This window comes from Trachurus japonicus, chromosome 21 (genome assembly GCF_045865225.1).
Source record: "Trachurus japonicus isolate A0001 chromosome 21, Traja_1.0".
Classification (NCBI taxonomy): domain Eukaryota; kingdom Metazoa; phylum Chordata; class Actinopteri; order Carangiformes; family Carangidae; genus Trachurus; species Trachurus japonicus.
This window is the reverse complement of record NC_140927.1, coordinates 8,636,726-8,663,195: the sequence shown is the minus strand read 5'-3', so window position 1 is coordinate 8,663,195 and position 26,470 is coordinate 8,636,726. Positions and strand designations below refer to the sequence as shown.

Below are 26,470 nucleotides of genomic sequence, written 5' to 3'. Positions count from 1 at the left end.
GACCGGTTTAATGCATGGGACAGTATTTAGGCCATGTGGCCCAGAGACCTTCATGAAAAACAATGTAACAACAATAATGCATGTATTTAATTGTTCTGGTGAATAGATGTTATGCCACTTAGTTGGCAGTATGCCTTGCTGTGCTGGACACAGGACTGATTTAGGAAGAAACTGGACCAGACTAATTTGTTATTGATTTTAAGGCAGTGGTTAGGACCACAGCAGGGACATGAAAGAGGGCTGATGAGGAAACAAGACCTCTGTATGCATTTACATGTGCGCCCTTATAACACATCTTGTTCTATAGTGTGTTGCTGTGCAGTGTGATACCCTCAGGGGGGTGTAGTTTAAGTGGGTCATTTCTGGTGGTGGATGCCCTTAACCTGTGCCCATTTGGTCTTCATATGGGTAGGGCTTTAGCATACTGATATCTCACAGCCCACTAGGATTATACACTTTATTGATCGGCAACGCCCCCATTTTATGCATTAAACTAAAGTGAAAGTATAAGTCAGGACAGAGGCTGAGAGTCAGCAACCATGGCAGACGCATACTCCTACCCTCTGCTCATCGAGCTTGAAGAAAACAATATACCGAGATTAAAAAACAAATTAGTCAAATACTTTCAGAGTAAGAAATCTAACGGAGGAGACTGTGAGGTCGAATATGAGAGCGGCAGCAGGACAGCGACACTTCGTTTCCGCACAGAGAAGGGTGAGTGTGGATCCAGGGCCGGCTCTAGGCATAGGCGATATAGGCGGTCGCCTAGAGCGCCAACTGCTGGAGGGGCGCCGCCAGTCAAGGGGGGAAAAAAAATGATTTATGTCTGCTGGCGCCCCCTCACTTAGTGTTTTCTGTGTAGAAAAAAAAACCCAAAACAAATAAATAAACAATGACAAACATGTTCCTAAATTGTGTATAGTCACACACACAGCAGATACCTGTCTGCAGCAGGAATGCTCTCAAGCCGTTTTCTTGTTAGAAACGCCACATTTTTAATTAGATGTGTGGCACAAATGCCGGCGCGTTTGCGCGACCGTCTCGATATGTTTTTTTTGTTTTTTTTCATATTTCGGTCATTTACGCAGTAGAAATGCGGTTCAACTACTGTGATTGGGAGGCTCTCCTCTTTCAAATACGCATGGCCGCACGCCCTTGACGACCTGTCAATCAAAACAACAACTGTGAAGCGCTTCAAAACAGCAGAGTCGTTCAGAGGGATAGAGAGAGAGAGAGAGAGAGAGAGAGAGAAGCAGTGAGGATGATGACGGTGCATCAGAGGTTTAAAGTTCTGACTAATTTGATGAGGAAGATTATGAAAAAAGAATCGAGAGTTGAGATTTCAGCCTGCTCAGACAGCAGGGCCAGTGGGCCACAGCTCCAGATCAGCTCCAGTTCTGTATTCAGACCTGCTGAGCTATCAAACTAGTTTTTTGTTTTTGTTTTTTTTACCTCTCAAACAGTACCACAATGACAACACATATATAGGGTACATTATATAGGCTAAATATTGTAAATTTTGTGTGTTTTTTTGTCTATTTAGGTGATATTTGGAGACAATTTCTCATTTCGGGCTACACACATCTCATGAAGTTTGAAATGTAATGTGAATTCAATATTTAGCTTCTGTTATCCCACATTTGAGACATTTGGTGAGAATGACAGTTAGGTGTAACATTTATGCTCAAAAAGCAATTTCACAATTTTTTTTCTACACTTATCGCCTTATATCATACAGTATATCCCACTGCTTTTGTGAAGCCCAGACTTTCGTATACCCATTTCAAGCATGTGAATAATAATAGCTATGTTACAAAATGACATGTGCATAACAGAATGTATCAGAAAGAGCAGAACTGAGAGTCACCATGACCTTAAGATAGCTACACACAGAATTTCACTACACATAGATCATGTGACCATAGGCCTGCACATCAGCACACGTCAGAGCTCACATAGACCAATCACAGTAGTACAGGCCTTGCACGCTGGGAGGGACCAAACCCACAGTGTGTCAGACTGAACAGAAACATACACAGATCAGATCATGCTCAGCTCTTCCTGGTAACACTGTCTTTGTTTACTGTATGATCTCCGCTCTCTGCAGACTGCGATTAAATACTTCTTTGATTCAACCTTCGCCTCCTCCACTTTGTGTCTTGCCTCCCGACCCGGGGGAGATCCACACGAGCGGATCTCAACAAATGGGGGCTCGTCCCTGGATAAAGGGAGAAAAGAACAAGTGGATGGACCATTCGACCTAAAAAAGCTTTTCTTCATGGACAGAGGATAAGGACACAAGCCGGCACATAAAAGGTACGCAGAAAACCTGTTATAACGAATTCTGCATATTGACTATCACTAGAACTGTGTCCTGTCCAATGTACATGTAAGTAAAGTAGCAAAAGAATCAGAAAAGTATTTTAAAACTTAAAGACAAAGGTAAAGAAAATAGAGACATAAAACAGCAGACGATAAAACCTTGAGAGTGGCGTAACTCCACCTGACGGCCCGACGGGGTCCAGGAGCGGTTGATACCGCGGCTGGGTTGGAGTCCCGGGGGTGAGGTCCCTAAATACTACTTGTTAAATACTGTCTCCTGAGAGTACATTTAACATTTAAACTAGGTTGAAGGCCTTAGTATCTTATGGGAAGATACTTAAATTATCCATTTGGCTAATACTACGGTACAGGGTGAAAGGCCCGGGGAGGAAGAACAGGCTTCCAAACCAAGCACGTCTGTCTGTCTAAAATTAAAGGGTGAGAGGCCCGTAAGGAATATCAAATAATTTCTTACAAGCACTTTTGAAACAGGCAAAGTCTGAAATGAGCTCGTGTAAATATTAAAATGTATAAATGTTGTGTGTAAAAAGTTCTAACTTGTCTGTGTTGTTGGAGTTATTGTGAGCAATATATGGGTGGGGAAGAATAAGACTCTGAGAAAACTCGTTGTGTGAATATCCATTTCGCTCAGCGTCAGCAGTGTATGGTCTCAGTGGCGGGGTAACCTAGCGGTGTTAACAAACGCCACCAGTTCACTGTTGTTTAGGGCAGCGAGTGCGTAAAAGCCGCTCTGCAGCCCAGCTGTGCGCCTTGGAGGCTAAAACACCCAGTTGATAAACGGTGTGGGGTACGAGTGTAAACTTTGCAAAATCCTTGTGATTAGAACACCCAGAGTGAGACCGGGTCACTATAGAGTGATCTAGAAGCTTGTCTCCTGAGGATTTGCAAGGGGCTAACGCAGCTATCACTTCATTCCCTGCAAACGTACCAGCTGTGGAGCTCAGAGTCTAGATAAAATATGGATGGAGAATTTGATACAGAAATGAATGACAGTGGTTGGGGTCCCTGGCAGACCCTCTTAGTCCAAGTAGACACCACTGCAGACGCCCTAGGCGCCCTCACAAAACAGGGCAGTAGAGAAAAGAAGGTTGAAAAAGCCAAACAAAAGATGCATACATTAATCACTGATATGGGGAAAACATTGCAACATGAAGAACCTTTACATACTCTCTTAGTAGCTAAAGTAAAAGCAGCAACAGCAAAAAAGAAAGAGGCTGTAGAGCAGGGAAAGACAGCAAATTGGTTTCACAGGAATGGGTGGAAAAAGGAGGAGGACGAGTGGGAGGAGGAGTGTCGAGGTTGGTCTGAGTTGGCTATCTGCTGGCAAGGGATGAAACACAAACACAGGAGTCCAACTCCCTCCAAAATGGTAACTGCACCTGACACCCTCTCATGCTCGCCCACATGTCCACCCCCATATGCACTAAACCCACCTGGCATGTTTCCCACATATAGGATTGGTAAAGGCACCATGCATATTATGCCCGTAGGTGGGCCCACATTAGAAGACGAGTTAGATGACGCCGACCAACAACGCACGGGGACGGCCCAGTTATACCCCACTGCTGAGTTGCATGCACACCAGGCCGTACACACTAACCCCTTCACGTCCGCCCATCCACCGGCTGCGCCATTACACACACAGTTTTGTGTGTGTAATGCCTCCGCCTTTAACTCGTCTCCACCGTCCATCACCGCGTCGGCTGCACCCACCGCCGTCTACCCAGCATCGATTGCACCCTCCCAGGCGTCATCAGCCGGTTCACAGCCCCCACCGTTTCAAGATAGGGTAGACAGAGCAGAAGTAGAACGAGAGCAGAAGGTGCTATTGGAGGCAGAACAGACAGAACACTATGAAATGCTGATGGAACACGCAGCTAAGCTACAGGCTACGGCTTCAGAGCTGTTAGACAGAGAGGTTGAGGGAGCTAGGCTAAGGACCCTTTCAGGGGCAGCTTCAGGGCAGTTAGCTAGCCAGTGCTCCCCCTCAGTCTGCAGACCAGTCGAGGAACTATCCCCTAATGGTAAGAGGAGTGTTTTGAGGTCACAGCCAGCTCAGGTAAATGCACCTGGTGTACCCCACACAATCACAATGGCAGCCGAAGTCCAGAGAGATGACGACCCTAACGAGTTCGGCATGCTCCTTGAATTAGAAGCTGAATACTCAAAATTAGAAGAGGAATCGGTGAATGACCTCGAGGCCCGTGATTACTTTGAAAAATTACTGATAAAAGACCATCAGAACGTACAACGGGCTAATGAATGCCTTGATGCTCAGTGGTTAGAGCGTCAAGCTGCAAGAAAAAAATTAATGAAGTCCCTGTCCCCCGCCAGAGATAGAATATTGCAATATGTTCCCGATGCCCAGCGCGGCGCTACGCGTTCAGGCATGCTCTATACCCTACCCCCTCCTCCTCCTCATACCATTCTACCTTTAACCACGGTCCCGGGGAGTCAACAACCGAAATACAAGTCGTTCTCGTTCGGTGATCTTCAGGCTCTGGTCGACAAACTGCCCCCTGTTACAGATGGAGGCAGTTTGTGGCTCAGCAAATTGGACTCCCTGACAGCAGGACAAACATTGGCCTTAGGTGATTTCCGCGCGGTTGCCGGTAGATGCATGACCTTAAGTAACAAACGAGACATAGAAATGGACGCTAAAACCATCGGGCACCCAGACGACTCCCCACTCACCAACCACATAAATAGCATAGGCACAGCTATGCGCGCGCAATTCCCTCTGCCTAACTCTACAGCTATGCCCAAAATTCGTTGGGATCCTAAACAAAATCCACGTCAATTCCTGAACGCCGCTAAAGACATGTGGACGAACCAGACAGGACATTGTCCTAAGAATTCGGGCTCCCAAACTGAGTGGTACCGACAGGCTGTATTGAACGGCCTCCCTGAGTCTGTGCAAAACACCATGAAAAATAACCCTGACATGTTAGGATGTGATTCTTCCACGTGGGAGAAGCACCTCGTGCACCACCTCACTATCTTTCAAGATAAAACACAGAAACAGGAGGAAGAACATTCTGACCTCCAAGCTCAGCTGCTTAAACTGCAACTAGCCAAGGCCAGGGATGACGTCAATGATAAGAGAAAGAAAAAGGAGCAAGTTAAAGTAATGATGCAGTCAGCACAGGGACCTGAATGGGATGATCATTTTGTTTTTCCTGACATGAATCCTATTCCCCCGTGGGAGTCACAGCCGCACCAGAGGGGAGGTAATAACATGCGTAGGGGAAGGGGAGGCTCACGGGGTGGGGGCCTGAGAGGAGCTTACAGGGGGAGGTCACAGAGAAGAGGCCTTGCTTGTTTCCTATGTGGAGATCCGTCCCACTGGGCGAGGGAATGTCCACAAAACAATGACAACCAGCAAAGGGGCGGCCGTCAGCAGAGGGGAGGCTTTCAAAACAGAGGAGGCAGGGGTAGACATGATCCCCAACCCACCACAGGGGGAGCTACTGGGCAGTTCCCCCAGCTATTCGAAGAGTGACACACCCCACAGAGAAGTCCTGAGCAACACTTAACGGCAGAACCAGTGTTGCCAGTGGCGGTCAACCACGACACGCTGCCATTTTTAGTGGATACAGGTGCTACTGTCTCCACTATACAGACTGTACAAAAGAACTTGCTCTCATCTGAAGTCATCACAGTCATGGGTTTCTCTGGGGTTCCTACTACTCTGCCATATACCAAGCCTCTCACCACGCAGCTGGGGAACCAGACTGTGCTGCACCCCTTCGTGGTCTCTCCTAATGTCCCTTCAAACCTACTGGGCCGAGATTGGTTGACCAGACTGGGAGCTAACATTCTATGCTCCCCTGATGGTCTAACTGTCTCGTTCCCTGATGGTACCCAGATGAACTGCAACAGCACCAACACTGCTCTGTCTGGACAATATCTCATGTCTCCAGTAGTGGACATGGCGGCAGACATCTACTGGGGCTTACTACATAGTGAAACACGAGAGCATGGCGGGATCCTGTCGGCCTACCTACAATGGAAGCCCTGGATAGCCCAGCTACACCCCTACGTGGCCCCTCCTGATCCTCCGCATGTTACATTGTTTTATGATAGACAAAACACAGAGTGGTATGAAGAACAGTTCAGCAGTCAGATAGAGGGTACTGATTGGAGTATAGCCACAGACAGCATCTATGTTGCTCCCATAGGTGTAGTAGCCAGTGTTAACCTACTACCTGCACAGTTACAATGGTACATGATGGAGGATGAGGCAGCACCACATGTCTCCCTCGCTCTCCATCCTGACCACCAGGCTAAAGAATTAGGTTCTATTGTAAAAACTGCAAAACAACAGACAGATTGGAAACAGCTGACGCCACAAATAATGTATTCCTCTACTGCTAAAACATATAAAATACAGGTTTCTTGCACAAATCAGGCACTCATGGAACATGTTCAGATCTCCCGCCATCACGGCCGCGAAAAGACAGATCACCCAGATTCCGCCGCCATGTTGGACTCTCTCCCAAACTCTCTGTGGGCCACTGGTCCCACTGATGTGGGTTTGGTAGACTGCCCACCTGTCACATTTTCTTTGAACACCACGGATCCCATCTGGCTTCCTCAATATCCGCATAAATTACAGGCCGAACTCGGTATTGCAGACACCATTGAGGGGTTGTACAAAAAGGGGGTGTTGATTGACTCACATTCTCAATGGAACACACCCATCTCACCTACGGAAAAGAAAGGTACCGGCAAATATCGGATGGTTCACGACCTGCGTTCCATTAATAGTGCATTACGTACCGCTACGACACCTGTCCCAAACCCCTACGTTGCTCTCACCAATCTTGACCCCCGGCACCAGTGGTTCACCTGCATTGACCTGGCTAATGCCTTTTTCTGTCTTCCTCTAGCTGAAGATTGCAGAGACATCTTCTCATTCACCTATCGCGGTAGACAGCTGACGTACTCGCGTATGCCCCACTACTCCAGCACTTTCTACCTTGATGTTTCTGGAACACCACACTGTGTTAACGGGGTGTTGTTCCAGAAAAAAGGGGGAGAGAGGAAAGTATTAATGTACATAGTATGATGATGATCTGTCCAGAGAAAGACATTGACACAGACACAAATGAACATGCTGAAATCGAACATATAAAAACTGAGCAAAGAAAAGCCTCACCACAAGAGAAATCTATGTGGAAAAGTAGGGGTTGCACAGAAACAGAAGGTTTGTGGCGAGGTCCTGATGGAAGGATCATTTTACCGCCAGGAATCAGAGAAATAGCACTAAAAGAGGCACATGGGGTGGGGCATGTAGGAGCAGCACAGATGGTGAGAAATTTGGAAAATTGGTGGCATCCTTTTATGAAGCAAATGTGTAAATATCATGTAAATACTTGTCCTGAATGTATGATGTACAACGCCAGACCAACGGTCAGACCCCACCCTGGACGTTACCCTCTGGAAACAAAAGCAGGGAGAGAAATTATCATAGATTACACAGATATGGTAAACTCGGTTCAAGGTTGTAGATATATGTTAGTATGTGTTGATGCATATACAGGTTGGCCAGAGGTTCTTCCCACAAGGAGGGAAGACAGTAAGACGGTGATAAAGTTCCTCATTAATCAGTACATTCCAAGACATGGTTTTCCGGAACGAATTAGGTCTGACAATGGCACACACTTTAAAAACCATGATCTGCAGAAGGTGGAGGAGGTACTGGGACTCAAACACAAATTTGGGTCTGTATATCATCCCCAGTCACAGGGAAAGGTTGAAAGGATGAATCAGACCCTTAAAAGTAAAATAGCTAAAATCTGTGCCCAGACCAAGATGAACTGGCTGGATGCACTCCCACTGGCACTTATGTCGGTACGTAGCTCAGTGAATCAGAGTACAAGGTTCACCCCATTCGAGTTATCTACTGGAAGAATGTTTCCAGGGCCACAAACAAAGCTTGTGGGGTTAACTTTGAATGATCAGTCTCTAACCCCAAAACAGTACTTTCATGCTCTGCAGACTCTTGTTTCAGAATACGCAAAGCAGGTTGGTGAAAACACTGGAGGAGAAACAACAACAACTCCCGACTCCGAGTGGGTACTGCTGAAAGTGACCAAGAGAAAGTGGACAGAGCCACGCTGGACAGGTCCGTTCCAGGTAAAGGAGCGCACCTCACACGCCGTTCGGCTGAACGGCAAAGGAGACACGTGGTTCCACTGGAGCCAATGTGCAACAGCTGAAGCCCCCGCCAGAACCCTGGGGGAAATCCAAGAAACGCTGCGCGAGCAGAATAAAGGAGCAAAGTCCACCGATCAACAAGGGGCAGAATAATCCCCTGGTGGCAAAAGGGTGAGGTAGTCTAACCAATACCCCTAGGGAGGAAGTGAAATAGCGTTCCTCTCCAACAAGTGGTGTGCCAAACCACCAACCAGGATCGTCGAGGCGCCCAGGAGAACATGCCGCTCACCTTCTTCATCATCTGTTGGTTTGTGGTAATGTTGGTTTTTGCTTGGGGTCTCCACCACCTGTACACCACAGGAACAACTACATTATAATACTTATAGCATTACATCTTGATGGGTACATTTTATCTTCTTGTCATATTTTACCTTACTATGTTTTAAAAGTTCTAGGCAATTGCTAAAGAGTTGTGTGATACACTTTATTGTGTTGAACAGCAGGTTTGAAGCTGTCTCTGGGGTAAACCCACCAGAGATCTTGTAGAGATTCTCAGATCACAGAAAGTATTAAAAGCTTGCCACAATGTTACTGTATGGGAAATATAAACCTCTGTTGAGACTCAGTATTTTCTCATTAGCCACAGTTACGCTGATATTTGCCTTATGCGAATGGTCTACATCACTGCACTCCACTCAAAAAGGGGGACACAATGTTTCCTTTCCCCACAAACGCAGCATCTCCAATGATAACTCGTGTGAACGCACCCATCAAACTGCATATACTGACCTTTCCATGTTTCACGTTTGAGAAGGACGTGTGACTCCTCACTCAAGTCTTCCACACTGTTTTTTGCTATTTTGCCAAAGTAATTAGACGTACATGTAGCCGCACTGCCTTATTTCGTTCATGATAATTATATTGGTGCTAGCCACCCTCACAGATAGCATGTGCAGCTCTACCAAGGGGTCTGTGATATATCTGAATGGAATGATAAAGTGAATGAGTGTTGATTTTTTGCTTGCAGCTCAGTTTCACAGAGTGCCTTATATGTGTTGTTGGTTTTGAGGTTGTTTTAGATGTTTTTCTATTCGTTTGTGTGATCTCTGTTCAGAGATCAAAAGGGGGATTGTGAATAATAATAGCTATGTTACAAAATGACATGTGCATAACAGAATGTATCAGAAAGAGCAGAACTGAGAGTCACCATGACCTTAAGATAGCTACACACAGAATTTCACTACACATAGATCATGTGACCATAGGCCTGCACATCAGCACACGTCAGAGCTCACATAGACCAATCACAGTAGTACAGGCCTTGCACGCTGGGAGGGACCAAACCCACAGTGTGTCAGACTGAACAGAAACATACACAGATCAGATCATGCTCAGCTCTTCCTGGTAACACTGTCTTTGTTTACTGTATGATCTCCGCTCTCTGCAGACTGCGATTAAATACTTCTTTGATTCAACCTTCGCCTCCTCCACTTTGTGTCTTGCCTCCCGACCCGGGGGAGATCCACACGAGCGGATCTCAACAAGCACCACAACAGTTTGTTCTCATGATTGTGAAGAGACTAATTTTTTCATGTCTTCACCCAGGATTTACTCAATGCAATTTTACTGATTGTTGTGCAAATTGTGTATCTCAGGGTCAGAGGGGACATAGAGATACACTGCTATGTTATCGTTATGATCATTATGATCATTGTTGGGGGGGGGCGCCTGAGAGTAATCTCGCCTAGGGCACCAAAATGGCTAGAGCCGGTCCTGTGTGGATCTGTAATTTGTCATTACTGTTACCTCATTAGAATCAACCGAGGTTGTGTGAAAGTGTTTTTACTGTCTCACAGACCAGAAAAATGTGTTGGGGAAAGAGGCGCATCAGATCTCTTTGGATAAGGGTGTGTTGAAGGTGACAGTTCGCCTACCTCCAGATGAGAAAGCAGCACAGGTGAGAAGCAGCTGCTGTCAGCAGGTGAGCTGAGACCTGATGTGTCTAGAGAGTGTTTCTGAGATCCCACCCCAGTACAGGGTGTGTGGTGTTATATGGCCTATAGGTTGGAGAGCAAGTGAAGGAATCACTTCTCTCATTTCCATAACATTCACATTATATTTTGAAATAACACACCTATTCCTACAACTGTCCCTCTACCTTCCCTCCTTCTAACCAGACTGATCAAATGAGATTATAAAAGGTAGAGAGCTGCCCAGGCACATTCTTTATCATGTGCCTCATCATAAACCCAGATGGTGCACTGCACTGTGATTTCTGCTGTGTCACGATGATGTGTAGACCATGGATTAAAGGAATAGTTCACCACAAAATCATGCTGATGAATACTCTGAAGTAATTATTTATTCCTCAAAGTGCATCTGGAGACCTGGGAGGAGGGTTCGTAGTCCAACGAAATCCTTATGAGAGTCAATAGCGCCTGACACAAAAAGGTCCATAAAACTAAAACCCTCTAATATTCCGCTTTACTGCTCATCTGCTGCAATCCAAGTGTCCTGAAGGGATGTAGTCCAGAGTTTACTTGAAACAACATCATTTAGGACATTTTTACAGCCTAAACAGTCATGTATTGCGCTCTGACGTTCACGCGTGAGAACATGCCCCAGGCAAATTCAATACATCATACATGACTGTTTAGGCTGTAAAAATGTCCTAAATGACGTTGTTTCGATGGACTATATCCCTTCAGGACATTTGGATTGCAGCGGACGAGCAGTAAGGAGGAATATTAGAGGGTTTTTGCGTAGCTTTATGGACCTTTTTGTGTCGGGCACTATTGACTCTCATAAGGATTTCGTTGGACAACAAACCCTCCTCCTGGGTCTCCAGATGCACTTTGAGGAATAAATAACTACTCCGGAGTATTGAATTTCATTTTTTGGTGAACTATTCCTTTAAACTTACGCTGGTGTATCCCTTTAAAGCAGATATCAGTGGAATGTTTTTGTTAATATAAGTCCTAAATAGTCCTATTTTCCGTCAGCAATCACTTACATGAAGTATTTCAGCCTAAACACGAGTCTCTCCGTCACTCTGCTCTGCTGTAACCCGAGGAGAAAATTTTCCTTGTGGGATACAAGTGTTATCCAATGAGGGGAGAGAACGGCATGAAGGGCTGTGTGTGCAGCCAAGGGATGCGCGTGAATGTGGTGACGTAGCACGAGGACCAATTGATGCCTGACAAGGGCGGGGGCTGCTAACTCATGGTGCGTTCAAGGAAACTTGTACTTTGTGTTTTTCCTTTCTGTGAAGTCATACCAGTTCGATCTGGTACGAGTTCACGGGTCGGAAGTTACGAGTGGCCGTTATAGGGAACTTTCACAGACAACAGGACGGTAAAAACACGAGCTACGGGTTACCTGGAACGCTACCAAGTCGTAGTTGTGACTTGAAGCTGTAACTTACGGTTTCAAAAGCCTGCCTTGAACACAGCATTAGCCGAAACGGCCGTGCCGCTGTTATCTGCTTTAATATATATCACTGACTGATAAAAGCTTTTGTTTGTTCCATACAGGAAGCTGCACCTGATACACTCAATAAGAAGTGTATCGATTGGTATATGTGATACTAAAAAGATTACTCTGTAAAACATGTGTTTTTTGTGAACACACAAAACACACACACACACACAAACACAGAGACACACACACACCATGAACAAAATGATTATTTCGTGCATACTGTTATTTTTCGTTTTTGCAGTGTGATTTGCAATAGAAACAAAAATAGGCCGGCAGTACAGAAGGGAATTATTCACTTGAGTAATATTTTTTTTTTTTTTTTAAATCCTCTTTTTCTGAGTATTTATTTCTTTTTTATATACTCTTTTTTCTGTTTTTCTGACTAATATTTTTTCCCCCTTTTTTTCTGACTAATGCTTTTTCTGTTTTTCGTGGTAATTTTTTTCTGACTTAGCTATTGAGATTTGCATCATGGCTGCAGGTGAACAGGATGCACCTACCTCCTTATGGTGGTCAGGGTCTCCTTATGGCTATTCATGGGTGGAGATCTAATTGCTGATCACCAGGGGTGTGCGGTCAATTTACATGGGTGGGCATTCATGATTTTACACTTAGCTACAATCAAATCTGAGATTCCCGAACCGTTCATGAATCCGGAGTATGGTTTTAGTTTATGCGCAAATCTTCACACAGATTTAGCCTACTAACGTTTCATGAATTAGACCCAGTATAGGCTAAATATAGCCATGTAAATGATAAACATTTGTTCTTTATATTAGTAATTCATTTTACATTATTTTTGGTAATAGGTTGCTTCAAACAACAGACCGGCTCTTTTTAGTGAGCCGTGCCAAAAGAGCTGGCTGTCCAAAAAAAAAAATCCTATAATATGCATCTGTTTCATTTCTTAATATAAGAAACAAAAGCAAAAGCAAAAGCAAAAGTAGCCTACAGTAAGTCAGAGTGAGTGTTCTGGCACCTGAGCACGTAGCGTTGCACACATTACCAGACAGCTAAACATTTTTTAACTCGACTGAAGTAGCTAGGTATCTTCAATGATGAGTAGGCAAGACGTGCTGTCGAGATGAACTCCGTTTTATTGAAGGTACAGCGTTTTTTATGACGAGTTGTTTTAATCATGTGAAACTGTAAATAAACCAACACAAAATAGCAATGAAATAATGTAAATACATCTTATGAAATACAACAAAATATGAGCAGAAATAATTTTTATAAACACAGATTAATCATTCTACTCACACACAAAGCTGCTCCAAGCTCTGCACAATCAGATGAGACCGAGTAAAAAAGGAGAAAATGTCAACCCATGCGGTCCTCTAGTTTTTTCTTACTTCCTACCACTGATCATGTGACCTGGTTAATCATGTGACCTGAACAACCAATGAAAATGCAAACATCTAAAACACTGAGAAAAGAGCTGCATTCCTCTTAATGACCCATAGGAGGTGCTATAACATTTTACATAATAAAACACATGGAACATCACAGTGAGTCTGCAGCCATGGCAGATGCACACTCCTACCCTCTGCTCGTCGAGCTTGAAGAAAACAATATACCGAAATTAAAAAATAAGTTAGTCAAGTACTTTCAGAGTAAGAAATCTAACGGAGGAGACTGTGAGGTCGAATATGAGAGCGGCAGCAGGACAGCGATGCTTCGATTTCGCTCAGAGAAGGGTGAGTGTGGAACTGTAGGCTACTTTCTATTAGCCTAGGGGCTTCACGTAAATTGAGCATTCGGGTGTACTCTCAGAAGACAATAAAGTGAAAGACAAGATGTTTCAGGTTTAAAAATAAATAAATACATCACAGAGAGAGAGAGAAAGAGAGAGAGAGAGAGAGGTCTGCGTATCAAGGGAGGAGTAGGCTACATCAGTGTTCATGCGATGGTCATCATCACAAACAAAAAGGGGGAAAAAATATGAAGAACAAATCAACTTAAGAAAGACAAAGTGATCTGTCGTTTACGTTTTAATGTCACTTCGCACATCTCGTAGCCTAGTGCGGTTACACCCCGCCTTTTCGAAACCCCGCCTTTCCGAAAATAGACTTCCATTCATCATAATAGCGGGGTTTTCTATTTTTTCTATTTTTCTAGACCCCGCTATTCCGACAAGGCTATTGGGGAAACCCCCCCACTCCGAACGGACAGACGGACCTAATCAGAAAGGAAACGGAGGCTGTGCAGTGCGCAATGCGCATTGATCCTTTTTTTCCTTTTTGGGGTCAAACGGATCATGTGCATAATTAACTGCAAAACAAGCAAATACTTCATATTAAGTAAGGGATAATGTATAGTTCGGAGGTTGTTATGGAGAAATAAACCCCGACAGGGGTGAAGGGGTTTATTTCTCCATAACAACCGACCAACTGTACATTATCCCGCTTATTACACGGTTTACGAGTGAAATAATTAATTTGAAACATAATGTTGACCAAAATACGACTTTAATCGATTTAAAATTGCATTTAGCGAATCTGCAAGACCGGTCACTTCCGCTGTTTTGCCGAGCCTCCTCCCGTTCGTGCATTTGAAGCCTTTGATAATCAATCAGTGGATCGATGGATTACCATACACGTGTTAAAATGTGTGTATTGTGTGTAGTCGTATCTGATTAACTTTACTGTTTACGGGGTGCGTTTGTGTCGCGGAGCCGCGGTGCCAGCTGCACCGAGACGAGAGGAGAGCTGTGACACCGGCTCTGATCAGCAGGTCTGGTTCCCAGCAGCGATGTGGAAGGAGCCTCCACTCTACTTGTAACAGGTTACAAATCATTTATCTCTAACATCACTATTAGTCCGACGCTGTTTAATGACGGTAAAAATGAAACACAAGGTAAATATCTTGCATCGTTTGGTACTGCACTGATGTAACACACACAAATATGTGGTCACATGTTTGTGGTTTATATATGTTCAGGAGAACACTGTAATCCAGCTCATGCTGTAAAATTAAGTTCAAGTTTAAAAAGAACTATAATTAGTCAGTGGAGATTCACTGCTTGACCAGACAGTGCCAGTAGGAGGCAGTATAGCAACATGTAGCCACTCGGGACCTTCCTTGTTGCTCTTGTCGGCTTCCGGGTTACTCTGCGACAGGAGATAAACAGAGCAACAACCTGACATGTTCTGGTCCTGGTTTTTCTTTAAATAGGTTAGTATTATGCAAAACCACATACACAAGAGTTGTGAAATTGTGTTTTATTGTATTATGATGAAGTCTGAGTGTGATTTGAGAATATCTATCGGTGAATTGTCCCGTTATAGTAGATTGGGGGACAGGGGCCTTGTAGTTTGTATGTGTGACTTCCCTCATGTAAAATGGAAACCAAGAGACTGGCGTTCTGTACACTTGCATATTTTCATGATAGGTAACACTGGAAAAGTTGTTAATAAAGTGTTACTCTGCGACAGGAGATAAACAGAGCAACAACCTGACATGTTCTGGTCCTGGTTTTTCTTTAAATAGATGGGTCCTGTGCGTGGGACCTGCAACACTGATCAGAGCGGCGTCCCTAGCAACGGTCTGTTATACATGACGACGGTCCGTTAGGGCCGAGATATACTTGCTGTTAAGTACGCGTACGCGAGCTGCCGCGCGTATCCTGCGTCCGTTTGATGCGTCGCCTGCGACCGAACGCACATATCGACGCGAGGTGACGCGACGCAGGATACGCGCGGCAGCTCGCGTACGCGTAGTTTACAGCAAGTATATCTCGGCCCTTATACAGAAATAACAGACCTTAGAACGCAGCGCTGGACCAATCAGAGAGCAGCATTCAATAGAGCCGTGTAATAATGACATATAATGTTCATTATGCTTCTAGCCTGTCTAGCCTCCACCTGATCTTTTTACTAAACTTAACCAACCTCTTTCTTCATTGCCTAAATCCAACCAAAGCATCTCCCTCAGTCAGCTGTCAGCACGAGCGGCGGCTGCAGCAGCCTCGCGCCCCTGTGAGCTCAAGCCGGGTTCAGCCGCGCTCGAGCGGAGCAGAGGGGGAGAAAAAAAGTGTATTTCTATTACTGTGTGGGAGATCTCCAACAACGGAGTCTGGGAGAAAGCAAGTGGGACAGATCTGCCCAGTCTCGCAGCGCACGGTTCACAGACAAGCCGCAAAGCAGAATGTAAACAACGTCACGCGGTTCAGCACCTTGGACAGCTGCGGGGGGGGGGGGGGTTCGGAACAGCGGGGTGTCGAAGTGGAGGTGTGTCGGAATGGAGAGCTGTCCCCGCCTAGGGGCTCCCTTTATATTGTGATTTCGGGTCTCCGGCTGCTCTGGGCTCCTGACGAAGCGCAGAATGATAGCCTACGTGTCAGAGGGGATTCAGAATGCAATGCTGACTGAAAAATAAGTGGGTAGGCTTTATGTTTATGCTTTGGCGTTAACTAGTAACGTTACAATCGTCTGACTGTTTAAACAAGGTCGTGTGAAAGTGTTTTTACTGTCTCACAGACCAGAGAAATGTTTTGGGGAAAGAGGCGCATCAGGTCTCTTTGGATAAGGGTGTGTTGAAGATGACAGTCCGCCTACCTCCAGAAGAGAAAGCAGCACAGGTGAGAAGCAGCTGCTGTCAGCAGGTGAGCTGAGACCTGATGTGTCTAGAGAGTGCCTATAAGATCTTCAACAAGTACAGGGTATACTGTAGACGGTACACATATGGCCTGTACGATGTGAATATCATACTTCATGTCATATATTCCCATAACTATTCCTCATTTGCTTAATGCCTCTACCTCACCCCGCTTCTAATCAGAGTGGTCAAGCTGTGAATAAGAACAGTAAAGACCAAGCACATTCCTGTGACTCATCATAAACTCTGGTGTTACTGTGCACTGTGATTTCTGCTGCTGTCAGTTCCTGCTGTGAGGTTACTAGGCCAAAACCAGAAGAACAAACCACAGTGTGTTTTGTAGTGGTAGTTACTAATACACATTGATAATCATTCTAATTCTTAAAACCAGTAGGAGAATTGTGCAAGTGAAACTGGTCACACAAGATGCCACAGCAGTTATTAAAACTGACTAATATAAACATTTGTTTCTTCCTTACAGCAAGCTCCACCTGATACACCCGATAAGAAGTGTAAGTATTGATTGGTATGTGATAATACTTTGCAAACATGTGTTTTTGTGTGTTTTTTATGAATACAAACACACACACATACATACAGTATATACCACATTGCTCAGAGTGCTGAACAAAAATTTATCAGAGAAATGATTATTCTGTCAACAGGCTTTTAGTGATGTATTTAAGAACAAGTTCCCCAGTGTGTCAGGTGTTCCAGCTTCCCCGCAAAGTCAAGGTAGGGAACAGTTTCTCAACATTTCTATGTGCAATTACGATGAAGTTCTGTATGCTACAAATCAGAAACATGTTATTGTGGCATTATGGCATATCATTGATACACTGAAGAAAAAATTAAGAAACCCTAACCCTGAATGTAAATCTTTAAATATAAAGTCACAACTAAAAATGCTTTGTAAGTTTACATATTTAATGACTGTAATATCTCAATAATGATTTACTCACTAAAAAGTCACTCAATTATACTGTGTATTTTTTATCAACAAATTTGACAAATATAGAATCATTATGTTTGCAAATAAACTCACTGTAGCCCTGCCGTTAATCATTAACTTCTGTGTGCTGCCACAAGCTCCCTTCTCTAAAGTTGTCTCGGGCTCAAGAATGCATGAAACCAAAATGGGGAGTGTGGCTATACAGGTGGTCACAGGAGACATCACCAAGGAGACAAGTGATGTGATAGTCAACTTCTCCAACGATACATTCTCCCTTAAATCAGGTAAAAGACAGGAAGAACTTCATCTTAATTAGGGCCACGGGCAATCGCACCGGGCACTGATCCCTACAGCTATGAAATAGCTGCAGGGCCCGGCACTACTGTTATTGTGTGGATTTTTTCCCAGTTATTCTATTTTCTCCTTCATCTTCCGGCCGGCTTTCGGTCCGCTACTAGTCCTGCAACTCGAAGAGAGGAAATTTTGGAAATTTTGCATTGAAGTCAATGGGACGGGCGGGAAAAAAAGAGCGAAAAAGACCAATCATTGGAGTTTAACAAACGTCTACTGCTCAGGCATACTTTCACCTAGAGACTCCATTTAAACTTTAAACAGTAGATACAAGTCTTGTGTATTGGTGTATTACTCCACGTTTTGATAGGTCATATAGTTTTTGATCAATCCCTGTTCAATGACCATGATCATTTTTGGAGAAATTATGAGATTATAATGGTTGTGTATTGCACGGAATGTTCGTGTCAGAGTGCGTGACATCATCGGTTAGAGTGGGAGAGATGCCAGAAAAACTCCAGATTTTTTCTCTTTCCACACTGAGCCTGGCCACAATTTACACTCTGCACACATCATTTTTTCAGAATTTGTAAGACAAACTTGTTATCTCTCATGTCATGTGCTCAAAATATCAGAGAGACTTACAGAATTTAAACTCTGAGCCTCTAAGTGCGGCCACGTCTGTCTCTGCTCCTCATTGACTCCAATACAAATATTTTCTGAGAGAAGCAGAACGGCCTGATGTTTTAAAACTGCCAGCGTCGCCAAAATATTTACTGTAGAAACACCAAATCGTACCGAAATTTTCAGTAAGTCCTTAGAGCAACGTTGATCTGTGTTTTGTTCTGATAGGAGTTACCATTTTCTCACCCTAAGCCTAAATGTGAGACCGGTGCAGAGGCAGAAAATGGCTCTTTTTCTCCACGTTTCTGTCTGTCTCAGCCTGCGGGGGCCCCTATCGCCGTGGTAACCTCTTTGATCCTCAGGCCAGAGCTCGTTAACTTCATAAACAATCCACCTGGCACTCGTTTAAATGTTTATAAACAGAGACACAGCTAAATCAGACTGACACAGGATGCAGCTACTAACTAACTATGTGTCAAGTCAGTCACACACACACACACAGACTCTAGAGCCAGCTTCATGTGATTACAGTCACACACACACACACACACACACACACACACACACACAAACACACACACACTTCATGTGATTAAAACACAGTTAACGTGCAACAGAATTTAAACTTAAACCATGATTTAATCTGGTTTTAAAGTTAAACCTTGTTGGTGTCAAATGCGTCAAATGCCTCTCGTGGGAGCAGCTGATAGAGTCCCCCCCAGCTGAAAGCAGCCCACCCCACCAGCCAGAGGGTCCAGGACCATAGGGACTGCAGTGGAGGAAGGCTGCCCTGCACATTGGCACCCAGTACACAGAAGTTAGACAGGACCAGTCAGCTCATCACCTGGTCCGTTCAACAAATCAGTTTATGCTACTGTGATTTATGTAGCCTAGTTAAATACTACAGTAATCATCATAGTGTATTGGCAGGAAAGACCATTTAAATCTGTATCAAATATCGATTAATGAATTAATCGATAATTTGCATGTTGGTCTTGGTTAAGTACCACCTTGAAAAAAAAAACAATGTTTTGTTGCTTAAGCTATTCAGTCATTCAATGGTATACTAAAATCCATGTGAAAAAAATGCTTCTCACTGTTCTCAGGTCAAATATTTATATGCGATTAAAATGCAATTAATTGCGATTAATTAATTACAAAGCCTCTAATTAATTAGATTAATTGTTTTAATTGAGTCCTGGCCCTATTACACAAGACACACACACACACACACACACACACACACACACACACAGGTAACCTAATGTGGTTACAGCTCCTCCATATCAGTGCTTATAGAAAGATGATCATGTGTCTGTCTGATCAGCTCTGTCTTGACCTTAAGATCGTGGGTTTGATTCCCATGTTGACAGAGATGGCACAACCGGCAGTAGCCCCGTGGCCCATTCAAAATTTCCGGAGAGGAAATTTTCTAGTTATTATATTATGATTTCAATTAATCCATACATAAGATCTTGCTCCTCATTTAAATCTAGATCTAAATGTGTACACACAGGATAGATACATGTTACTTAAAATACTCAAAATAAGACTATGGCAAGCAATGTTTTAGACAGAAGAATTCTTCATAATATCAATTTCAACAAAAGGTTGTCTTCACTGTAATCACCTTGGTTACTAAATATTGATTTTATATGATTTGTGACATTTATTATCCTTCCCCTCCCCAGGAGTGTCTAAGGCTATTCTGGATGCAGCTGGTCAGGCTATTGAAGCACAATGCCTAGCCCTTGGTAAGGAAACAAATTTTATACCTCAATACTTGTATGACACTGTACCCCAGTCTTGACACCAGCACAACATTGCTTGATCACAACAGTCATCAACTCATCCCTATAGTCCACATCATGACACAATGTAGAAAGGAAGTTTGCTGAAATAGTTTAATTTTCATTAAAATACACTGTATTATATAATTATATTTAGGTGCTGAGCCCAACTCAGGCATGATAATGACCCAGCCAGGCAACCTACAGTGTAAGAAGATCCTGCACATGGTTGAACAGTCAGACCCAATAAACATCAAGAGGGTTGTGGAAGGTGCTCTTGAAGTGTGTGTGAAAAGCTCATACACTTCTGTCTCCTTCCCTGCCATTGGCACAGGTGAGATTTATCAGATTTTACATAAAAACAATGCCGAAAAAATAGAAAAGTAGGGAAATGGTGGTTTTATGGTACAACAATACAACAATTACAGTCAACACAAGCGTGTTTATGAGTTTTCACAGTCTGCCTTTTTTCTTATTATGCTTTTCTGCCCTCCGTCAAATTTTATTGACTGTAAGACTTTATGTTGTAATGTTTTAGGTCAAGGTAACGCAAAGCAGGTGGCAGATGCAATGATGGATGCAGTTATTGATGTGTTGAGCCAGTACCCTACTGCTCCACTGAATACAATTCGAGTAGTACTAAATGTCCAACCAGCAATGCTGAAAGATTTCTATGACAGTATGCATCAAAGAGCAGACACTGATTCTAAGGCTGAAACCAAGAATAAAGGCTGGTCCCTTGGAAAATTGGCCAGCAAAATTAAAGGTGAGTACAGAGAAGGGAATAATTTTGGTGTTCATGATACTCGATCCTTGATCATAATAATGTCATATGTCTAATGTCTAAACTAAGGTTAATGTAGAGTGTGAAATTTGTTTCAGCATTCTTTATTAGTGACACTGCCAGCAAGCCACATAGAGAAGGAGATTTTGTCATTGAGGCTCAGAAAATAAATCCAACTTGCTTCCACATCTGTGGTGACTCACAGACTAAAGTAGACAACGCCAAGCAGTGGATCAATGACTTGCTAGATAAAGAGTATGTCACAAACACAATTTCAGAAGATGCCATCCTTAGACTCACTACTGCAGACCACCAGCGCATTGTTGACATGCAGAAGACCATGGGTGTGAGCAAAAGGATTGAAAGCAAGAGGTCCAAGGGCACTATCACCGTTGAGGGATTCACCAAGGATGTACTCAAAGCCACCAAGGAGATCCAAAACATGCTGACAAAGGCAAGAGACGAGGGGGAGCTAATGAAGAAAGTAGAGGTGACAAGCACACTGGCAGAGTGGCAGTACCAACAGCAAGGACAACAGTTTCAGACTTTTGATTCAATGACCAACTACCGACTTGAGCAAGCAATGGAAAGTGACATACCAAGTGTCAAAGTCAAAGTCAATGGACAAGACTACACTGTCACCATGCCCAGTGGACCGGCCACTGATAGCCAAGGATGTACCCTGGAGATAAGGAGAATTGATAGGATGACAGGTATTCTACTAGTAGATGGAGACTTGTCATAGCTGAAATTTGTTTAAGTTCTGATCCTATGACAAAAATAAATTGTTTATTTTGCTACTAGATGAAGATTTTCCTGTGAACTGGGATGCTATGCCACCCAACACTTTGTGTCATGCTGTTACCATCCAGGCTGGAACAGCAGAGTACAATGAAGTCCAGACTCTGTTCCAGGACTCATGCCAACAGAACATTATTAAGGTAGTCCACATTTGACACACTCTGTATTTAGTGAATTATGTTTTATATCCAGCTACTGTACTACCACTTGCCAGAGAAAAAGTTGGTCATGAAGTCACTAACTTCCATCTGCTGCATATCTCAGCCACTTCATTCTACATGGAGTTAAATATGCACTTTCACTTCCCCGTAGATTGAGAGGATCCAGAACCCTACATTGTGGAAGGGCCTGCAGATCAAGAAGCGTGAGATGGATCAGAGAAACGGTCATCAAAACAACGAGAGACGTCTCTTCCATGGCACCTGTCACACCACTGTGGACCACATCAACTATCACGGCTTCAACAGGAGCTACGCAGGAAAGAATGGTGAGAAGTTTATGGTGGCAATATCAGACCATGTTCACTCACTTCCTTAATCATGTTTGCAAACCAAAATATATGACTCCAGTGAGACACATGCTATTCCTTGAAATGTTGATTGTTAGCTTGAGCACAGTTTAAAATCAGTTTGGTTAAAGCTGATCAAGAGTTTCTTTAGAGCAAACTCAATTTGCTAAAACTATTTTTCCAGTTGAATCTCAATACATGTTCTCAACACCGCAGTTATTCAAATTAAATTCTTGATGTTTACTTTTTGTTGTCATCTTCATTTTCAGCTAATTACTTTGGCATTGGTACATACTTTGCTGTCAATGCCAGTTACTCTGCTGACAATAAATACTCCAAACCAAATCAAAATGGTGAGAAGTGCATGTATCTCTGCCAGGTGCTAACAGGAGATTTCACTCGTGGAGAAGAAGACATGAAGGTACCACCACTCAAGGACCCCAACTCCATTGATAAGTACGACAGCGTTGTGAATGACAAGTCCAACCCAGCCATGTTCATTATCTTCCATGACAGCCAGGCCTGTCCTGAATATCTGATTACGTTCAAGTGAAACAACTATGCCCTGAAATAAATAATGCCCTTTATTTTACACTGCCTGCTAAACTTAAATAATACTCTGCTTATTCTCAGCTGGTTAATGTGGCTTCAATCTACTTGTGCTATTTGTTAATATGTACAATTAATAGAAACCGTAAGGGTCAGGTATTAGTGATCAAATTGAAAATGTCTCTATTTAAACCATTGCATGATCATGTGTGAAGAAACTCGACAGGTTAAAGAGGAGAGGATGGTTTCTTTGTTAACACAAGTCTTTGTGCTGTTTGCCTGTTCACTGTACTGAACATTTTTTAGACTGATCAAAATTATCAGCCAGGATATCAGTGAATGTTCATCTTCACTATCACATGTGCAAGTTCAGGTAATCGATTAGTTTTAATTTTGAATGGAAAATTGAAATTGAAATGTTGTTCAAATAAATTAACATTTGCCAATAAAAGTTAATATGAGCACACTGATACATTGACTGTTTTCTTTACTGTAGCTATATACTATTGAAATTTATTTTTTTAATTTCCCAACTGTTGTATATAAGAGCAACATACATGTTAGTTACATTTTTTTTTTCAAACTACACTCCTTTTCAGTGACAAAACCTATAACATCAGAGTATGTGAAATCCTTCCCATTGAGAAGTTGTCAACAATTTTTCACAGTGAGACAGAAACATAAATAGTCCAAACAGATAAACCAATGAAAGAGCCTGCTTTTAATTCTGTAAAGCAGTTGCATCACATTTATGTTCAAGCATAAGCCCAATTGTTCAATCACAAGATTCTCAATTTAACTTGAGCTGGAAAAAAAAGTTTTCAAAACAAAGTTTTTCGTCAGTGTGTACACTATAAACCTTTACAGTAAAACTTGATACTAACCCCTGGCATGTTTTTGGTTTTGTTTAATAATTGTTCTCAAGCTCAGGGCAGTAACTAGTTTTCACTCTTTCATTTAGAGTCCACATAAAAGCCAGGAAATCCAACAGCAGTTTGTTGAGATTTGTGACACTTATGGTAAATTTAATATTAATATGGTGCTTCCTCTGAGCTCTGAAGTCAATGTTACACTTTGTTTCCTCAGAGCTCAGAAGTGTGTAAAACCTTTTCAGGCTCTTGCATTGATATCAGATTTGTCCCTGGACCTTGAAAAACTGAGCTTTGATAATACCTAAAGTAAAGTGTCCATTTGTCTGTATAAGAATGCTTTTGAAACATTTCTAGGTGAGACAACATCACAGGTACAGTGAAATGCAATAGTTAGGGCAACCATGGTCAAAAACTATTTTAATGTGAACAATTAGGCAAGTGAAAAAATAATAGCCTCCTTTTACATTTTAAACAATATCATGTTTTTTTTCATCTTTTACATTTTCAAAATGACAGAAAAGCATATCTAGTTATAGTCTCACTCACCATCTCAGAGCTCAAGTCTCCATTCTTTTGCAGGGTCCTGCTTTGTTTCCCTTTGTCACTGTAAAATTGTAGAAAACAAAAACGATATACTGCTATACTTGAAATATTGCAAAAAATAGTGTTTCATGTTTAGGCAGATCATTTAATCTTCCACTTGCTTATCATAATTGTTCACAATAACAGAAACTTTAACCAGGGTTGCCCAAACTTTTGCATGTCACTGTAGTAGGCCTATAACACTCTAGAGATAACTCTGGCTACACCTGCAGGTCATACTGCACATATGCACATATAATATTTCTTCTGCTGTTACCAGGATAAAAGGTTTTCAGATCATAGCCTACTTTAATTTATAGACCACCTGCTTGCTTTTGGAAGACTGGTTCTGACATATTACATTTTGTATTTGTGTAACTGTACATACATGGTGAGATTTGTCAGATTTGTCTTACATAAAAACAATGCAGAAAAAATAGAAAAGTAGGGATATGTGGTTTTATGGCACAACAATACAACAATGATAATACAACAATGAGTCAACACAAACATGTTTATGAGTTTTCACAGTCTGCCTTTTTTCTGATTATGCTTTTCTGCCCTCTGTCAAATTTTATTGACTGTAAGACTTTATGTTGTAATGTTTTAGGTCAAGGTAACGCAAAGCAGGTGGCAGATGCAATGATGGATGCAGTTATTGATGTGTTGAGCCAGTACCCTACTGCAACACTGAATACAGTTCGAGTAGTAATTTTCCAACCAGCAATGCTGAAAGATTTCTATGACAGTATGCATCAAAGAGCAGACACTGATTCTAAGGCTGAAACCAAGAATAAAGGCTGGTCCCTTGGAAACTTGGCCAGCAAAATGAAAGGTGAGTACAGAGAATGGAATGATTTTGGTGTTCATGATACTCAATCCTTGATCATAATAATGTCATATGTCTAAGGTCTAAAGGCTAATGTAGAGTGTGAAATTTGTTTCAGCATTCTTTATTAGTGACACTGCCAGCAAGCCACACGAGAAGGAGATTTTGTCATTGAGGCTCAGAAAATAGATCCAGCTTGCTTCCACAACTGTGGTGACTCACAGACTAAAGTAGACAAAGCCAAGCAGTGGATAAATGACTTGCTAGATAAAGATTACGTCACAAACACAATTTCAGAAGATGCCATCCTGAGCCTCTCTGATGCAGACCACCAGCGCATGTTGACATGCAGAAGACCATGGGTGTGAGCATAAGGATTGAAAGCAAGAGGTCCAAGGGCACTATCACCGTTGAGGGATTCACCAAGGATGTACTCAAAGCCACCAAGGAAATCCGAAACATGCTGACAAAGGCAAGAGACGAGGAGGAGCTGACGAAGATAGTAGAACTGACAAGCACAATGGCAGAGTGGCAGTATACCAAGAGCAAGGACAACAGTTTCAGAGTTTTGATCCAATGACCAACTACCGACTTGAGCAAGCAATGGAAAGTGACATACCAAGTGTCAAAGTCAAAGTCAATGGACACCCTGCCAAATGGACCAGCCACTGATAGTCAAGGATGTACCCTGGAGATAAGGAGAATTGATAGGATGACAGGTATTCTTCTAGTAGATGGAGACTTGTCATAGCTGAAATTTGTTCTGATCCAGTCATAGAAATTGAATTGTTTGTACAATGGAGTACATTGTTTTGTCTACTAGATGAAGATTTTCCTGAGAACTGGGATACTATGTCACCCAACACTTTGTGTCATGCTGTTACCATCCAGGCTGGAACAGCAGAGTACAATGAAGTCCAGACTCTGTTCCAGGCCTCGTGCGAACAGACCATTATTAAGGTAGTCCACATTTAAAATGAAGTCACTAATTCCTACTCAGCCACTTCATTCTACATGGAGTTAAATACGCACTTTCACCTCCTCTTAGATTGAGAGGATCCAGAACCCTATATTGTGGAAGGGCCTGCAGATCAAGAAGCGTGAGATGGATCAGAGAAACGGTCATCAAAACAACGAGAGACGTCTCTTCCATGGCACCTGTCAATCCATTGTGGACCACATCAACTATCACGGCTTCAACAGGAGCTACGCAGGAAAGAATGGTGAGAAGTTTATGGTTGCAATATCAGACCACGTTCACATTTAATTATATTCGCAAAACACAATACAACTCTAGTGAGACATAT

General features: G+C 42.8%; 3 protein-coding genes across 4 annotated transcripts in view; all 3 read left to right on the top strand.

Moving 5' to 3' along the window:
- The first annotated feature begins 521 nt into the window (after nucleotides 1–521).
- On the top strand, nucleotides 522–12,089 carry LOC146964746 (E3 ubiquitin-protein ligase DTX3L-like). Its single transcript, XM_085764200.1, has 3 exons — nucleotides 522–714; nucleotides 10,362–10,462; nucleotides 12,039–12,089. Exons 1-3 carry the CDS (start codon nucleotides 540–542, stop codon nucleotides 12,087–12,089), a joined length of 327 nt encoding a protein of 108 aa, XP_085620326.1. The 5' UTR covers nucleotides 522–539.
- Nucleotides 12,090–17,636: 5,547 nt separating this feature from the next.
- The window catches only part of LOC146964743 (protein mono-ADP-ribosyltransferase PARP14-like), a 36,732-nt gene continuing 27,898 nt past the window's right edge, over nucleotides 17,637–26,470 (top strand). The window contains exons 1-8 of one of the 2 annotated variants that reach the window (XR_015034592.1): nucleotides 17,637–17,817; nucleotides 20,140–20,202; nucleotides 20,396–20,572; nucleotides 20,777–21,004; nucleotides 21,121–21,735; nucleotides 21,827–21,963; nucleotides 22,136–22,310; nucleotides 22,601–23,106. Coding sequence is in view for 1 of the 2 variants with exons in the window: in XM_085764864.1 (XP_085620990.1) it covers nucleotides 17,703–17,817; nucleotides 20,140–20,202; nucleotides 20,396–20,572; nucleotides 20,777–21,004; nucleotides 21,121–21,735; nucleotides 21,827–21,963; nucleotides 22,136–22,310; nucleotides 22,601–22,884 (1,794 nt within the window). In the remaining variant the exon portion in view is untranslated. Of the gene's footprint in view, nucleotides 17,818–20,139; nucleotides 20,203–20,395; nucleotides 20,573–20,776; nucleotides 21,005–21,120; nucleotides 21,736–21,826; nucleotides 21,964–22,135; nucleotides 22,311–22,600; nucleotides 23,347–26,470 lie in introns of those variants that run through there. The other variant, XM_085764864.1, reaches the window with a different exon arrangement.
- The window catches only part of LOC146964745 (protein mono-ADP-ribosyltransferase PARP15-like), an 8,068-nt gene continuing 6,637 nt past the window's right edge, over nucleotides 25,040–26,470 (top strand). The window contains exons 1-4 of the mRNA XM_085764865.1: nucleotides 25,040–25,169; nucleotides 25,282–25,882; nucleotides 25,987–26,123; nucleotides 26,212–26,386. Of these exons, the coding sequence (XP_085620991.1) occupies nucleotides 25,804–25,882; nucleotides 25,987–26,123; nucleotides 26,212–26,386 (391 nt within the window). The 5' untranslated portion in view covers nucleotides 25,040–25,169; nucleotides 25,282–25,803. The remainder of the gene's footprint in view (nucleotides 25,170–25,281; nucleotides 25,883–25,986; nucleotides 26,124–26,211; nucleotides 26,387–26,470) is intronic.